The 18,105-nt window shown below is 35.4% G+C and overlaps 4 protein-coding genes across 4 annotated transcripts, besides 3 other annotated features; 2 read left to right on the forward strand and 2 right to left on the reverse strand.

Annotated features, from left to right (window-relative positions):
• Nucleotides 1–823: 823 nt before the first annotated feature.
• On the reverse strand, nucleotides 824–2,351 carry UA08_03966 (hypothetical protein; the record flags this gene model as incomplete). The annotated part of the gene is made up of 3 exons (XM_020266517.1): nucleotides 824–882; nucleotides 980–1,684; nucleotides 1,742–2,351. 3 exons carry the CDS (start codon nucleotides 2,349–2,351, stop codon nucleotides 824–826), a joined length of 1,374 nt encoding a protein of 457 aa, XP_020120807.1.
• Nucleotides 2,352–3,275: 924 nt separating this feature from the next.
• UA08_03967 (hypothetical protein) lies at nucleotides 3,276–5,447 on the reverse strand (the record flags this gene model as incomplete). Its single annotated transcript, XM_020266528.1, has 6 exons — nucleotides 3,276–4,131; nucleotides 4,217–4,678; nucleotides 4,734–4,837; nucleotides 4,889–4,937; nucleotides 4,999–5,122; nucleotides 5,414–5,447. 6 exons carry the CDS (start codon nucleotides 5,445–5,447, stop codon nucleotides 3,276–3,278), a joined length of 1,629 nt encoding a protein of 542 aa, XP_020120810.1.
• A 720-nt stretch (nucleotides 5,448–6,167) lies between these two features.
• UA08_03968 (hypothetical protein) lies at nucleotides 6,168–9,013 on the forward strand (the record flags this gene model as incomplete). Its single annotated transcript, XM_020266539.1, has 3 exons — nucleotides 6,168–7,170; nucleotides 7,221–8,785; nucleotides 8,840–9,013. 3 exons carry the CDS (start codon nucleotides 6,168–6,170, stop codon nucleotides 9,011–9,013), a joined length of 2,742 nt encoding a protein of 913 aa, XP_020120809.1.
• Nucleotides 9,014–9,811: 798 nt separating this feature from the next.
• On the forward strand, nucleotides 9,812–10,457 carry UA08_03969 (hypothetical protein; the record flags this gene model as incomplete). The annotated part of the gene is made up of 3 exons (XM_020266551.1): nucleotides 9,812–10,081; nucleotides 10,223–10,343; nucleotides 10,426–10,457. 3 exons carry the CDS (start codon nucleotides 9,812–9,814, stop codon nucleotides 10,455–10,457), a joined length of 423 nt encoding a protein of 140 aa, XP_020120806.1.
• Nucleotides 10,458–10,833: 376 nt separating this feature from the next.
• Nucleotides 10,834–10,884: a repeat region (Identified by RepeatMasker using a combination of RepBase library and repeat library created with RepeatScout).
• A 505-nt stretch (nucleotides 10,885–11,389) lies between these two features.
• Nucleotides 11,390–11,564: a repeat region (Identified by RepeatMasker using a combination of RepBase library and repeat library created with RepeatScout).
• Nucleotides 11,559–18,105: part of a repeat region (Identified by RepeatMasker using a combination of RepBase library and repeat library created with RepeatScout) that runs on past the window's edge.

Raw genomic sequence — 18,105 nt, forward strand, 5'->3', positions numbered from 1 at the left:
GGGTCTAAAGGATAGGATCGAACAATATCCTAGATGGGACCATCCTATCCCTTAGTTAAGAGCGCTCAGCATGGTTATTGCAAACGATAATAATATATGTCAGAAGGTGCAAAGTCTCTATGGATCCATATAGACACCTACAAACGCCTTTATCAATTTTCTTTGCTTTTTAGCTCAAGCGTTTACATTCTATACTTGTATGGTGTTCCTCCAGATAAGTACTATAACCAGAGACCTTGAAGCTGATATCATAGGTATATCTCGATTAATTCATCCATCCTCGTACATCACTAAAAGTAGACTCCACGTGGACCTCATATCTAGACAATCACATAGCTGCCAAAACCAGGATAGAAATAATACAAGACCAAAAATCAGAGTCGATCCTATGGAAGTGTCGGCCCAACAACGGCTTTCGTCGCCAAATGTTCGATACGTCGTACATATAGATCCATTGTATGCATCAGAGGATCACCAAAGATTAGCCCTCTAAGCTCTGCGTCAGAAGCAGTGACTGCCTCTATGGTTGTTGACGGAGAATATGCTGATTGTTTGTTCCGGTTGTCTTTCTCTTTTCCTTTCGTGGACGATCCTGAATGACTGGATGGTCGATTGAAGGAGGTGTGTTTCCGGGCTCGCAGCACTATAATTCGTCCTGCTAAAGAAAGAGTCGCTTCGGGGACTTTCCATATTGGTTTGACTGTGCTTTTGATGTTATTTATTGATGAAGATGAGGTATGGGGCTTGACTGGAGAACCGCTTGCTGGCGCTGACCGTGCATATAGTTCTAGAAGACTCTTCACATATGCCTTGTCAGCTCTAGCTACTGGATCACCCTCATTAATGAACCCGAAGAAAAGGCTTCTGGTATCTCGTAGCTTGCTATCTGGCTTTGTTAAGGGCAGCAATGAGATCGGTGGTGCGCCAAATGTCACGCAATGAATCCTCTTGAATAAATCCTTTAAATGCGTCAACTCACTCGCCACCGTCCGCGACACCATATGGCAGTACAGCAGCGCAGCAACTGCGCCACCGGCGCTATGCCCTGTGATAACTAACGAGCAGCTTGTCCGTCGTGGATTTTCTCGCAACAAGTCCTGCAAATGTTCCGCAGCCGGTTTGATCATCTTCCGCGCGACACTCAGGAAGCCGGCATGGCACAGATTACCCTCATCGTCGAGGAAGTCCGTGGGTGCAGTTGGTTCAGTTCGGATATTAACAGTCCAGTCTTGGAAATTCTGCGTCCCCCGAATAGCAAGTACGATTGTATTTTTTTCGTCAAGGGGCACTGATTTGATCACAACGGCTTTAGTGCCGCGTCTCCAGTCTCCCGAAATATAATTCTGTCGTTCTTTGCTAGAAGGCTTTTCATAGGCTCGACGAGAATATGTCGATGCAAGACAGATAAGTGGCCAGGTTGCAGTATACAGTTTCAGGGGAGGAAGTGCGGAAGAAGTGTAGGCGTTGGCATACTGGTAGGCTTTGGAGAAAGGATCCGGTACACGTTCGGCAGCTACATTGACTTTAGTCGTTGACGCCGACGATGATGAGGTGCGACATCTGTGAGTCTTTCCCTTTAGATGTTTATGGCTGCCCTCTGGCAACGATGCCTGTGGTGACGCGAGACTCCCTACTGACGCCGTGGCATCTGAGTTTGCAAAGATTGCATGGCTTTCCGACATTGCTGCCATATTATATTAGATAGTTACTACTTTCATTCATTCAATTCGAATCTACTTACCTATATCGGTAGGTCTGGCTCGATACGTCCCATCATCTATTGATGTGAGAACATCATCTAATCTCAGAGCAACTGCATCCATCACGCCTCTGTATTGTCTGCTTGTTGATGAAGAGTACACTAGTGCATCATACGCTTCAACTGCAAGATTCCCAGCATCATTTAATGTGGCTGAGAGTGATCCGAGTTGCAAATATGATTGCTTCCTATGTTGCTGTTGTTGTAGTGGAGGAGGGGTAACGAATGGCGCAGCAGCTAAGGCTGGTTCCCGGCCAGTGTGTGCATAATACACAGGCCATGCTGGTTGATAGTATGTAATGGGACGACCGCATCGTCGAATTCCAGGTCGATGAAGCAGATTCAGGGGGAATGCATGATGCCGTGGATATGCGTGGTAGGAGTTACCATATGCATACGTGCATGTATGTGGTGCGTAATGTCCCGCCCCGGGTGCAGTTTGATGATGTGAGGGGTTTACTGAAGGAAAGCTGATATCCTGATAGTCTAAAGCCTGATCAGGGGCATGGACTGATGCTGTCGAGAGCGCTGGTGTTGGAGGTAGACTCTGGTATGGAGGTGGCAGCGTCTTGGGAATATCCATATGTTCCATGTCTTAGGCTGCTTCGTCGATATCGAGCTATCGCGAACGCAAGTGAACATCCATCTAGTACGCAGGCTGATATTTAAGCGATGTTTGGATTAACTGTTTTCTTTCTTCGTCGAATATTGATCATATGAGTCGAGCGGCGTGAGTCAAGGAATGAATGACTATACAAACGACGGGGAAATGGTTTGACAAGTAGCCAAATAAGCAATACGCGTGCCACTTTCATCCGAAGTCAATCAAGTCCATTGAGGAAACGGAGTATTTCATATGAATATCCATGTTGGCGAGCACTGCCCCTTTGTCTGGCACTAAGAGCGACATTCGCACTGCGACTGGCCCTGACGGCGCGGGCGGTGTTCGCCAGAGCCTGACTGTTGGGCCAATAAACGTACGATGCCCAGCATATTTCTTTTCGCTTGCGACAGCTCAATGCCGATGTTGTCTGGGGCCTGGGCCTGACTGAGAAGCATTACATAGCCTGATGATTTGGAGTCAGATGTCAATCAGACGTTTGATTAGGGCTATCCTTTCCCGTTTCGGGCGCCTAAACAATTACCTAGCTAGCACCTAAGAAGGCAGATATACAACGGTAGTTATGCCTCTCAAAGATTAGTCAGGAGCTTTTGAATTCTTTTCATACCAAAAAAATCAATATGTTGGTTGGGCGTAGTACATGTTTTGGTTTCCACACCCAAAAGAACGCTTGCTTTCAACAAGAACGAAAGAAGAATGATTCCAGCAGAGATGAATTTGTGACAAAAAACAAATAAAAGGAAAATCTACTCCTCTCCGCAAAGAATTCCCACCCTGAGTTTTGGCTCTCACGAATCTCGCAAATTCAAGGGAAAGAATATCAAGACCAACAAGTACTTTACACGGTGTAATACCTCGCAGATATAAAATAGAAAAAAAAACCCCATTGAAAGCCTAGTTGTCGAGCTTGGATTTCAACGACTCTATCTCCGCGGTAAGGGTTTGCATTTGTTCGGCCTGAGATGCAATGGTCTTGGTTTGCTGCGCGATTAATGCCTTGATTTCAGCAATGTCATCTTGCACGGTGCTGGAAGGAACTGGGGATTTCTCGACCGTCGTTGTAGGGGTAAAAGTAGATGGCGTTGAAGCTACAGGTGTCGTGGCTTCGTTATCTTTAGCTGGAGGTGGCACTACTTTAACAGTTGGCGGAGCTGCCACCCGTTCTACAGGCTTAGTAATCTCTTCAAAGCTAGATGTGTCGTCAACTTCCTCTTCCTTGTCATCGTCTGCGAATTTGTCAATCATCGCGGCCATGGAGGCACCTTGTTCTTTCATGGAAGGTGCAGGTCGCACAACAGGAGTAGGCTCAGCACGGACGGGCTCTGGGACTGCTGCCTTAACAGGTTCAGCGGGTTTCGGCGCTGCTGCGGTCACCGTAGCTGTTGGCTTGTCTTGAGTTGGAGTCACCTCTTTCAGACCGGTGCCATTGTAGAGACTCTCCAGAGAGATCTTGGGAGGAATAGCCTCTTTGCCGTCTTGCCAATCAGCGGAGCTCATAGCAGGCTTCAGACCAGTCGTAGGAGGATAGATATCGTCTTGGAACACTTCAGAACGACGGGGGACAATGAAAGATATCGGCTCGATGTATGAATCTGAGACCGATTTGTAGATTCGGACCACTTCGTTCTGGTGGATGTTAACACCGCGTTTGGGCATGAAAGCAAGCCCACGCTGAGGATCGCCAGATTTATACTCAGAAAGAAACTCGAATTTGTCGTTCTCATACTCAAAGTAGCGAATGTTACCGTCGCTACGCTAGTCAGTAACGTGATATAGCATATATATAGACCAAAGTGGGTGAAAAAAGTGAAAGTAGAACGGATCAGGAGACTTACCCTTTACCCGCCAAATAGAGGCATTGAGTGCCCTCGTCCCAGAACGGAACACATACACCCGATATCGAGTCGAGCGTCTTGAATCCGTTGATGGGCTCACGTACCGCTCGGACGTCCCATAGAGCGAGCTGACGATCACTCATCTTAGAAAAACCGGTGGTGACGATCCGGTCGTGTTCGCCCATCCACACAGCTCGACTGTTCTTGGCTCCAGAATGTCCAGCAGTCTCATGAGCAGGGCGCTCTTGGCGAACATCCCACAACCGCAGCTTCTTGTCACGGGACGTTGTGACCAGAAGAGATCCATTGGCACTCCATGACTGAGATTGCACAACATCACCCAACTTGAGAGTATATTTCGAAGCACCGGCTTCAATATCCCAAATCTTTATCGTGAAATCACCAGAGGCTGTCGCGAGCACGTTCTCGGCTGCGGGGTTGAATAAGACGTGTCCAACTTTCCTGCAGGGACTGTCAATTATCACCAATGCATTGCAACCAACTTGCATTTACTAACTTCGGGTGGCCGCTTAGCTTTCCAACAGGCGCGACATCCTGAATTTCGTCGGAATCAACATCGGGACGAATGGTGAAGTTGTCCGGCACACGCCAAAGGAAGATCTACTATATTAGCATGCAAATCACTGAATGGCGGGACACAAGCAAGCCTACCTTGCCGTCATCGGAACCGGATGCAATCAAAGAATCATTGAAGGGATTCCTAATCATAAAATGAGTTTTTGGAGCATGCTATAAATTGCTTGTTGCAAGCAATCGCCTACCAATCGGTATCGAGCACCGCTGCAGTGTGGCCGCGGAACAAGGGAATTTTCTCAGGAAGTTTTCCTCGCTCTTCAAGAGGGATGACTGCGAACGCACCGCCGCCACCGGCCTCCCAATTGACAGCTAGATATTCGGGGTTGGCCTACTTGGGGTTAGCGACAGAGGCGAGTGCGAGATTGCCACTTGTTGTCGCACCTTCAGCAGATTGGTATCCCACGCATTGCGGGATACGCGCAAATTATCATAACATTGTTCCTATTCCTCAAAGATGAGCGATCGTCTCAAGTTATCCGCATGAATCTGCCGAGTGCAGGCGTACTCGTCTTGTAGGTTGGCCAAAAACGTGTCCTGATCACCCCCAGGCAGTCAGCTTCCGTAGCGCGGGACGGGGAAGAACAAGCACACACGACTTACGATATTTCGACGAGCGGACAAAGCGACCAGACATGATTGCGCAGCAAAAGTAATCGAGCGAAAGAAGCGAGACAGGTCACCGGGACCGACTTTGAATTGTAATTCGGGGGATGTTGAGAGAAAAGCAGAGTAGGTGTAGAACTATGTAGCAAGGGAAAGCCGAGCCTCGCCGCAGATAGATAAACTCCAGGGGCGCACTGTGCCACGAACGGGTCCCAACGCGACTATCTCACCACGCCAATGGCTGAGTTGAAACGTCGGTCTCGGGCTGTGCGGATAGTGCGTAGGATTTCTCTAACTCTCCATATAATTAATCAGGATTACAGAGGAAATTGTTCTGCGCTCGCTTGTCTACGCAGCATCACGTGGCGGCCAGGAGGGAGTCCGAAAGGGGACTAGTCAAAACGGATGCCCCGCCCAAGGCGCCAAGGCCGAGACAAGCTTGTGTTGCTGACTAAGTTTGTTTACATGTCTCGCCGGGTAACTGCCACGGACAATAACAAGCACATATCAACCTCGGACGCTGGCATCTTCCTGCGACTTGCGCAGCTGGAGGGACGACGCCCACTTATTTGGCCCCTGGAATGCCACTGTTGTGAATTTTATTCGGATTCGTTTGACACAATCGCTCTCCAAATTCCCCCGCGCAGTGGTGGTGTCCTTCCCAAAGCACGGATGGATGAGAATTTTGTCAATGTATGCGACCAACAAACACTCCTGGGTGCGGCCATAACTAACAGCAGAGGGAACACAGATGGATTATCGCGCCGTCAATAAATCGCGAATCCCTCAGACTGGTTTGACTGAGATGAACTCCGCCAAAGCGAATTCTCGATCTGGGCTAAAGCCTCCGGGCTTCGCTACGAGTGGGATGAAACCTTCAACAATATCAAGTTCGCCTCGTAACCATCTTACTACTTATGATGTGTCTCTAACTGATCTCACAGAAGCTCCGACCACAACCAATGCCTCCCATCACCCCTCTTCTTCGACCTCGAGAATCCCCAATGGCGCCGCACGACCTCACGCCCGAACAAATTCCTTCTCTTCATCTGTCTCCTCCAGAACGACACAATCCAGAACTACCTCGACCTCATCATTCTCCCAAACCATCGGATCCGGCCAGCGAACAGTTGGAGCAAGACCACAAACATCAATGACCCAACGGAAGCAAGGCGCCTCTTCCATCGCACGACCACATACGTCACTAGAGACCCATGAGGAGGAATCACCGAATAGTGTGCTGGGCAAACGAAAGGGTACGCAAAATTCCCCAAGAACTTTTCAAGTTACCCCTGGATCGTATGACAAGTACCTCAATTGCACAATGAACTGGACCCCGTCACCACACTCCTCCCACACCCCTGATGGTCTCCCTACTAGACGGAGAGACTCGTCATTGAGTACCCTTATGAGCGAGCTATCCCTTTTGGATTGCCCCAATGATCAAGTGTCCTTCGCGAGGAGAGTGCGCAAGATTCCTTCACGCTCTACCGCAACAAAGACGCCCCTGCGCCAGTCAATGCCAACTTCTCTGATCTCACATTCCCCGTCTCTTCGCAAACCCAAGTCACCTCAAAAAGCACCCCCTACTATAGTACCGTTTCTAACAAAATCTTCCCATTTAAAAGCCTGGGATCATGACACCAGGGAGCAGCAAATCGAAGACATTGCCGACGTACTCTTTAGCAAAATGTCGCAGGCCGGCCAGAACAGCGATGCCATGAAAGATGCTGTCAACTTATACAAATCACGAGGTAAAGCAAATGATGAGCCTTGCCTAGCAGACTTTCGCTGACAGCTGTAGTTGACGAGCTCGAGAGGAATCGCGACGAATTGTTGACCAACAATTGCACGCTCCGCATTGAATTAGAGTCTTTGAAAAACAAAGTTTCCTCCACGGAGCAAGCTTTGAAAAATGCTGAAACAGAACATGAAATTGCCATGGACGAATACGAACAACGCATGCGTATCGACACTGAAGCTGCAAGGCTCGAGGGCCGCAAACAGATGGAAACCCTCGTTTCACAGCATCGTGACGAAATCGAAACTTTGCGACGATGCCATCAAAGAGAACTTGATGATGAACGAAGTACATACCAACGAGAGATCCATCAAGTAAATTCCCAGAAGGCTCTCGACATGCAAAAGGTTCAACTAGAAATTGCGAATAAGGACAGACATATTGAGGTCCTTGAGCGAGACTTGCGCGCTGCGCAAGATGATGTGGAAACAGAAAAGTCCAAGAACCGTGAACTTCGCAGCTACTTGGATACGGCTAGCAGCAATAGCGTAACACTCGAATCATCAATACGCGCTTTGAAAGCAAGAATTGAGTTCTTGGAGTCGGGAAGCCAAGAACAGTCCCAGGCATTCGAACGCCTACAACAGCAATTGGAAGAAGCTCTTCGCGACACAAATGACGCAAAGGAAAAGCTGCGTAAGGAGGAAACACTTCGACGAAAGCTGCATAATCAGGTTCAAGAATTGAAAGGGAATATTCGCGTCTTCTGCCGTGTTCGACCACCACTCGAATCGGAACCTGAATCCGACATTGCTCAAATTACGTTTCCAGATGACGCCGAAGATTGTCGAGAGATTGCCGTTATGGGCCCAGAAGAGAAAAGTAGTCTTGGTATTGTGTCTCGGAAAAACAATGCCTTCTCGTTTGATCGCGTCTTCGGGCCTAATACACAGAATGCTGGCGTGTTTGAAGAAATCAGCCAACTCGTCCAAAGTGCTCTTGATGGCTACAACGTCTGCATATTCTGCTATGGGCAGACGGGAAGTGGTAAGACACACACTATGTCATCGGAAGATGGCATGATCCCGCGTGCTGTTCATCAGATTTATGACACCGCGAAGAGCCTAGAAGAGAAAGGATGGACGTACACAATGGAGGGCAATTTTGTTGAGGTTTACAATGAAAACTTGAATGATCTTCTTGGAAAAGTCGATGACTTTGATAAGAAGAAACATGAAATCAGGCACGACATGCAGAAATGCAAAACTACAATTACCGATGTCAATACCGTTACCCTCGATTCTCCGGAGATGGTGGAGTCGATCCTCAAACGAGCTGCTTCGAACAGATCTGTCGCAGCCACAAAAGCAAACGGAAGATCTTCCAGGTCACATTCTGTCTTCATTCTCCGCCTACTAGGCCACAACACAATCACAGGAGAAAAGTGTGAAGGTACTCTGAACCTTGTCGATCTCGCTGGTAGTGAGCGACTAAGCCATAGTGGCGCGACAGGAGATCGGCTTAAGGAGACACAGAACATCAATCGTAGCTTGAGCTGTCTCGGAGACGTTATTGGGGCCTTGGGCTCTGGCAAGGAAGGTGGCCATATCCCGTATAGGAACAGCAAGGTGAGTTAAAACTTCCATTATTCACATATTTCCACTTCGCTAAATATATTCCAGCTTACCTATCTGTTGCAATTCTCCTTGGGTGGTAACTCCAAAACTCTGATGTTCGTCATGGTCAGCCCTCTTCAGGCGCACCTAGGAGAAACTTTGACCAGTCTCAAGTTCGCCACCAAAGTACATAACACCCATATTGGGACGGCGAAGCGAGTCACAAAGGTACAAACCTAAACCAGCGACCATTGGTGGATTCTTCACGACATGATACCACGAGTGCCAGTTTATGTAATACGGCGGTTCCTCGATTGCATTGGCGTACGGCGTTTATTTCATCACGAGAAGTACTGTTTATTTGTACTATGTCATTTCGTCTTATTTTCTTATTCTAAACTTGATCAGCTTCTAACCGCGAAGCTATGTGTGATTTTACATCGCCTTTTTCTTTTAGGTTTTGTTTTGTATTGTTTTGTGTTTTTTTTTTTCGCTGGATATATTCGTGCTGCAGAGCAGTAATGACAATTGGTGCGGTGCGATTGTTTTGTTATTTTGGACGTGTCCCTATGATAGAGTTGAGTATTGACACCGAATGATCATAATGAAGCACTACTTGAGTACATTCCGAGCTCTAAATCTATGTTAGTAAAATACCAAATTCTATCCCGGTTTTCATGGCTTTTTGATGTGATTCCGGGGACACCCAAGAATTGCTACCATTTCTGTTCTTGTCGTCTGATTCCTTGTACTGCACGTAGGGCTTTAAATCAAGCACGATAAGCCCATGAAAATGTTACTTTTATACATACTATAGATAGCAAATTTCACTTAGTTTGAAATCTGTCGTTAAAGACAGCGGTCTCAGAATAATTCGAATTTTACATTTGCCACAGCCAGCCCTAAACCCTAGCCCTAACAGCTTGCCGTGACGTCAGGGAGCATAATATCCCGAACAAGTGAATTAAACAAGGTGAGCAAATATAATTTTTTGATCGTTTCCAACTTGCTGGAAAAACTTTAGGACGAAACGATACCATGCCGACTTTGACAGGCTCGTGCTATTGCGAGAATATCAAATATCAAGTCTCTCTCAGTTCGTTAGACGATGCTCGAACATCACTATGCCACTGCATCAATTGCAAGAAAGCATTCGGAACGAATTATGGACTCACAGCAAAGATGCCAAAGGATACGGTGAAGATTACCAAAGGGACACCAAAGGTGCATTCTGCAGACAATGGATCGGGGATGGTGGTCAATAGAGAATTTTGCGACAATTGTGGGAGTTTTATTCTTGAATACGGTGTAAGTTGTTTTGACCTCTTCCCATTTTCCATTCAATTCCTCGAAGCAATATGCCTTTCCCTAAGTAGATGGAAATATGTAAACGAAAGGCTTCATGGGTGAATACAAAACAAGCGATGTGCTGATCCCGAGTACGTATAGGAGGCTGCGAAGGATCACTTTCGGTTCATCGTTGTAGGTTCACTAGATGATCCTGAGGCTCTACCTCCCAAGGGGGAATTTTTCTGCAAGAACAGGGCGTCGTGGATGCCCGAAATTTCGAGTAAGTCTTGTTCTTTACGTCTGTACAATTGTCAGAGAAAGATCCCATTTTAAGTAGGCTAACGGAAAATAATATCCAACAGATGTGTTTCATAAGACTGAAATCAAGGAATGAAAGTGGTATAATACTTGGATTCATCAAAATTGATGTTTTCGCTATATGCAATTGTATCTAGTCAAATAATTTGCTATGAAAGAAATATGAACAGTATTAGTCGGTCAAAACCACTTCTTCCTTCAGGAGCGCCCTCATCTATACAATCTAGTCAAGACGAAAGACTTCCCCTATCTTCACTTTCATTGTACCTCCTCCGATCTGTCTGAGCAAATCATTCAGAGGAGTCGACGTAAATTCCGGGACCAGCACCGCGTACGGGGTGAACTTCACGGCCCAGGGCATACATATCACCTAAAACATGCAGATCTTTTATGACCCATAATTTGCCAACTCTGCACACAATAGTAACAGTCGCACCATGAGTCACACTTCTAAAGTAACGTATTTCCCGAGTAAACCGGACACCCAAGTAAACCGGACACCCCACCAAAAATTCCACTTGATTTTCAAATCATCATTTTCACACGAACTTTACAACATCAAAAATGCCTAAAAAACATGCAAAAATAAATCCTAGCTATGAGAGAAGACTTCTTCTTATTATTAACACATTAAAAAATAAACAAATTAATAGTTTGCGCGAAGCTGTATATCTTTTTAATATTAGTAAGTCAATATTATTAGAATAATAATAGAGCTTAATCAAATATTAAAAAACTAGTATAAAATACAGAAAATTAACCCTTACTAAGAAGACCTCGCTTTAAGATTAGATATTCTCTCTAGAATACTAGGAATATCCCTCTAGACCTAGTATACTTTATAATATAGTAAATCTTTTACTTACTATAAGAGATCTTATCTAGATTCCTAATAAAGTAGATAAGAACTAAGTAGGATCCTTTTTAAAGTAATAACCTAATCTTAAAATAAGATTTATATATTAATTAATCTATAATAAGGCCCAGTATAAGAATCTAGTTATTATTTATTCTTTCTTTAAGCAACTAGAATAGTTAAAAGCTAAATATAGTATTATTAATAATAATATTTATAACTTCAATAAGATAGGCTTTATTATAAGAATAATAATTATAGTAAAAGTTATATATAGTTCTAATTATTTAGAAAAATCTAGTCTTATTTAATCTGGAAACTATAAATGTAAGGCGGAATCCTGGATGGAGTTGGGAATAGCTTCAAAGTACAGCGGGCACGTAACCTCGCCCAGCTTCTTACCGCTAATTAGACTAGCAGCTTAACATACACTGTCTTATAACTGCGGGTAGTCTTAAGCCTTTATAAAGTAGCAATTAGCTGCTAAATATATATATATATATATTATATATTTAAATTAATTTCTAGGCTAAAGCTAAATCCTAGCTATATTCTTACAAATCCTATTATAATTTAATTACTTACTTTATAAGAGCCTAGTAATTATTATTTAGAATAGCTCTAAAATATGTCTTTTTATATATTTAAAAATAAGCCTCTAAAAAATTATTACTTCTAGTTAAATATCTTTTAGATATTAAAGAGACTCTAATAAAGAAAAAAAAAATAAAAATTATAAAGATAAAATTAGATAATAAAGAGAAAAATAAAATTAATATATCTTTAGTAGTAACTAGTAAAATAAATATTAAAATTATAATTATAAAACTAATAATTATAAAAACTTAGAATAAGACTTTAGCATCTATAATTTTATTAAAATTATTAATAGAGTATTTAGAGAAAAATCTTCTAATAATAATAATAAATAAATTTATTAAATTTAAAACTAGAGTAATTAAAATTATAAAGATATAATATTAAAGAATTATAATTTAAATTATACTTTAAAAACTTAAAAAGCTAAAGCAACAGCTATTATATTTATTATTAATAAGCTTATTAATATAGAATTTTAATATATAGAAAGATTTAAATTATTTTAATTTAAAAAAAAAAAAAAAGAGTAAAAGATAATTAATATTAAAATAATAACTAAGAAAGAGCTATTAAGTTAAAAAAAATTATAAATATTTATAGAAATTATTTTTCTAAAATAGCTAAAGCTAATACTTAAAAAAAAATATAATAATATTAATATAAAGAAACTAGAATCCTTTAAACTCTAACTTAAATATTATTTTATAAAATATAATTACTATTATAACTTTAAAAATACTAATTAATAAAAAATACTAACTATAATTAAAGGGCTAAGCTAGAAAATATTTAACTAATAAAATATATTTATAAAGGATAAAATAAAGATTAATTATATAATATAAAAAGACTTTAAATTCTTTCTAATAAATATTATATGTGTCTTAGAACTATTATACTAGAATATAAATAAATAATATTAATAGATATAGTAATAAAAAAGTTAAATTATATCTAAATTTAATATTTATATCTAAAGACTAGAATATCTCTTAAAATAAATATATATAAATAAAAATTAGAAATATTATCTTAAAGATTAAATTATAAAATTTATATATATTAAAATTATATAATAAAGTAATAAATTTAAAGAGTATAATAACTATATAATATACTTTTAAAAAATAGAAGATTTTATACTAGAATAAAAAAAGGAACTTTAAGCTACTTAGAAATAAGTTATAAAGCTAAATTTAGATTTAAAAAATAAAATTTTAAATTAAAATTTAGACTAAAGTAATAAATCTAACTAAAAAAATAATTATTATAGTGGTTACTATTTCTAGAAGAAATCTAAAACTAAAAATTCTAGAGATAGGTTAAAAACTTAGAAATTATTAATATATACCTATTATAGTAAAAAAAAGCATATAAAGAAGAATTATTACTTTAAAAATCCTAATAAAAGATCTAAAAAAGATTTAAAATAACTTCCTAATAAGATCTAATATATTATTATAATATTAAAGCTATACACTATATAATTAAATTAAAGATTATATATTAATATATATATCTATATATAAATCTTAAAAGGCTATATAAAAGCACTTATCTTGATTAATAAAGCTATTAAAGATAATTTTATAGACTAAGAATAAGTATAAAAAAATATATATCTCCTAATAGATCTAGCTATAATTATAAAGATAATTAATAGGTATTTAATATTAATATATAAAAAGATTTTACTAAATATTATTGCTTTTAATTTAGAAGATAAACTAGAAAGTACTTAATAGATTTATAATATTATTAATGTAAAAAGATATAATATTATACTTAGATTACTATAATATTTAGTTATAAATCTTAATATTTATTATATTATAAGATAGTAATATTATTATTAGTTTATTAAATAAAAAGCTAAGTTTATACTCTATTATATAAGTTATAAGGTTATATAGTAATAAGACTCTGTAAAAAATAGAAATAATATATTTATAGAGCATATACTAAAATTATATAAAAAATAGATTATAACTTAAAAATTTTACTAAGTTATAGAGAATAAAGAGATTATTTATATTATAAATCTAAGAAAAGTTATAATAAAAAAAGCTAATCTAGATAAGAAGAAGATTAAAGATTTTTTATAATTAGTAGTTATTAATATTTTAGAATTATTAGTATATTTAAAATTATATTTTAATATCTTCTTAAAAAAGTAGATAGTAATATTATTTAAATATATAATCTATAATTATACTATTAATTTAAAGCCTAGTAAAGAATTACTATATTATTCTATTTATTAGCTAAGATTAAAAGAATAAGAAGTATTTTAAAAGTACCTAGTAAAAAATCTAATTAAAGACTAGATTTATAAGTTAAAGAGTCTTACTAGAGTATTTATCTTATTTATATTTAAGAAAAATAATAACTTATAGCTATATATTAACTACTAAAAAGTAAATACTATTATAATTAAGAATTAATACCTCTTACTATTAATTAGAGAAACCCTAAATTAGCTCTTTAGAGTATCAATATTTATATAGCTAAATCTTTAAAATATATATTATTACATTCAAATTAAGAAAAAAGATAAATAGAAAACTATTTTTCATACCTAATATAGGTATTATAAATATATTATTATACTATTTAGACTAACAAATGCCCCGGCAATCTTTTAATTATATATGAATTAAGCGCTAAGCAATCTTCTAGATATAAGCTATATAGTATATCTAGATAATATTATTATATATTTAAAGAATAAAGCCATCTATAAAAAGAATATTTATAAAATATTAAACTACTTATAATAGTATAAGTTATATATCAAGCTATTAAAATATATTTTTAAAATTAATAAAATACATTTTCTAGATTTTATAATCAGAATAAAAGATATTTAAATAAAACCTAAATATATTACCACCATTTAGAAATAACCCAAATCTAAGAATATACAGGATGTAGCTTAATTCTTAGATTTTACTAACTTCTACTATAGATTTATTAAGAGATACTTTATAATTACTACACTATTATTAAATATAACTAAAAATCATAAATAAATACAAAAAAGATTAAAAATAGAACAAGAAGTTAATATAAAATTTATTTTCATCAAAAAGATATAAAATATCTTTAAAATCCTTAAGAAGTGCTTCATATAAATATCTATATTTAAGCATTTCAAACCAAAACTCTTATTTAGAGTAGAAATCAATACATTAAACTTCACTATAGTAATAATCTTAAGTTAGTTAAAAATTAATAAATTATAATATCCAATAATATTCTATTCTTAAAAAATAATCCTAGCTAAACTTAACTACAAAATATACAATAAAAAGCTATTAACTATTATTAAAATCTTTAAATACTAAAGGTACTATCTAGAAGATAATAATAGGCCTATAATTATCTTTTTAGATTATAATAATCTTTAATATTTCATAATCATAAAAAAACTAAATTAAAGATAGGCTTAATAGATCAAGAAACTTATAACATTTAATTTTAATATTAAGTATTAGTTAAGGTATAGAAATCTTATAGATATATCAAGTTAAAAACCAGACTATATTAAAGTTAAAAGTAACTAATAGACTCTACTGCCAACACTTAAAAAAAAGCTAAGCTAAGGACTTTACTTAATAAGAATAGAATCCTCTAAATATAAATATAATTCTAATAATATAAAATTTGCGCATTTAAAAAAAGCAATAAAAACTCTTTAAATTAATAATAATTTAAACTCTGAGTATTAAAATATATCTAGTAATCAAAAAAAAATAATTACTAGTATTATAAGAAATCTAAAACTCTTAATATTAAGATTTAAAATAATAATAATTACTACAATCAAGATAGTCTATTTAGATATATCTAAAGAGCTTACTATTATTATTTATTATTACCAATAAATAGACATATAAGCTAAGAATATACAAAAACAGATAGTAGATCTAAATTTAAAGATAGATTATTCTTATTAGTATATTAGAGCTAATAACCTACTTAGATTTAAAGACATAGTATATATACTATATAACTACACATTTAAATAAAAAGTCCTATAAGTCAATCATAATAACCTATAAGAAAGTTATTTTAATATTAAAAGAATATATAAAATAATATTATTAAAATATTTCTAATAAGAGCTTTATAATATAATTTAATACTATTACTTAATATATATAAAATACTAATATAATTATATACTATAACATAAAAAATACAAACTAATAAAATCATTACTAAAATCTATAAAACCTTAGAAATTAGTCATCTTAAATTTTATAATAAAGCTTCTATCTTTAAATTAAAGAAGAAAAATATATAATACTATTATAGTCATTATAGAACTATTAATAAAATATATTATATATAAATCTATATCTACCACTATATTAGCAAAAGAACTAGCAAAGATTATATATAAATTAATAGTCAAATACTTTACTATATCTAAGAATATTATAAGCAATTAAGCAATAATATTTATAGCTATATTTTAGAAAATGCTCTGTTAGCACCTTAATACAAAAAAAAGAATTAGCATAACCTATCACCCTCAAATTAATAGCTAAATAGAATAATAGAATCAGATATTAGAACATTATCTTTAGTCATATATTAATTTATCATAAAATAACTAAACATAGTAATTAGCACTAGCTTAATATATATATAATAATAGTATATATAGTATTACTAGAATATTACCTACCAAAACACTAATAAGCTTTTAGGAAGATATTTATATTAATATTAATCAGAACCCCCCAGGTACAGATTCTAATAAGGAAATCTCAGAAACAAAGAAGAATCAAATACTAGTAACTAAATAAGTAACCTAACTATAGATTAAATATAAAGAACTTCAAAAGCTATTAAAAGAAATATCAGAGAATTAATCTAAATATTTTAATAAAAAATATATAGCAATATAGTTTTAAATTAATAATAAGATAATATTACAAATCACAAATATCTATCCCCTAGATAGAAAAAAATTAAAGTTTAATTCTAAATTTATTAGACCCTTTCAAATACTAGACATATAAAGAATAAATACATATAAATTAAAAATGCCCCCATAATACTGACAGTTACACCTAGTATTTTATATCTCCTTATTAAAACTATTTAAGAATATAGCTAGAAATAAAATCTCATCTAATAATCTTATTATAAACAACATCAGAGAATACAAGATTAAAGAAATTCATATAGAAAAAAGCTCTAAAAAGAATAAAATGTATCTTATTAAATAAATAGACTATTCTAAAAAAGATTACACATAGGAACCTGAGAAAAATATTAATAATTATATTGCATTTAAAACTTACCTTTAAAATTGTAAGACTATTCATAACTTAAAATAAGAAAGGAAAAGATAAAGAAAAACTTAATTTATAATAGCTAAGAATAAATACAGGACCTATTTTATACTATAAACTATTAATAAAGATCATCAGTTATAAGATTTAAAGAAAACTTACACTATATAATTAATAAAGACTTAATTAATTAATTATGAAAGCCAAAGAAATAGATTACAAGATTAAGAGCCTAAAGGCCTAGATATAGATACCTATTTATAAATAGGCTTAATAGAGAGAAATAAAAAAGATCTTCTTTTTTTACTAAAGTTAGTAGGGTTATTAGCTAAATATATTAACTAAAAATAAGAATAACAAGGATAAAGCTTCTTTAATAAAGTAATATAAATTACTATAATTAAATACTTTTTAAATAAACTAGGCTAAATTAAAGCTATATTTTTATTATTAGTTTTAGTATTAGAGTTTATCTTAATAGTATATTTTCTAAATACATAATTCAAAGTCTTAAATACTCTATCTAATATATAATATTAATTACCAAAATCCTCTATTACTAAATCTTAATGGAACTTATTAGCTAAAGTCTTTAAATAATCCAATAAGAACTTAAGGCACTATAAACTATTAGTATTAGTTATAAAATAAGAGATATTTAATAATATAGATATTTAAATTAAAATATAAATATATACTTATAAAAATACACTTATATTTAAATATTTAATAATATATGCATAATTAAGTTATAATATTATAATAAACATACCACTGTTTAATGCAGTTATAAGAATTCAAAATAATCTATAATTAAAAGCAGACTAAGCATAGAAACTTATATAAAAATTTAACCATATGTTTTTATACCCTATTAGTATTGAAACCCTATATATAGAATATTATTACTTATCTTACCCTTTAGAGATGTAGAGGATTAGAAATTATTAGATATAATA

Source organism: Talaromyces atroroseus (assembly GCF_001907595.1).
Source record: "Talaromyces atroroseus strain IBT 11181 chromosome Unknown scaffold_4, whole genome shotgun sequence".
Taxonomy (NCBI): Eukaryota; Fungi; Ascomycota; class Eurotiomycetes; order Eurotiales; family Trichocomaceae; genus Talaromyces; species Talaromyces atroroseus.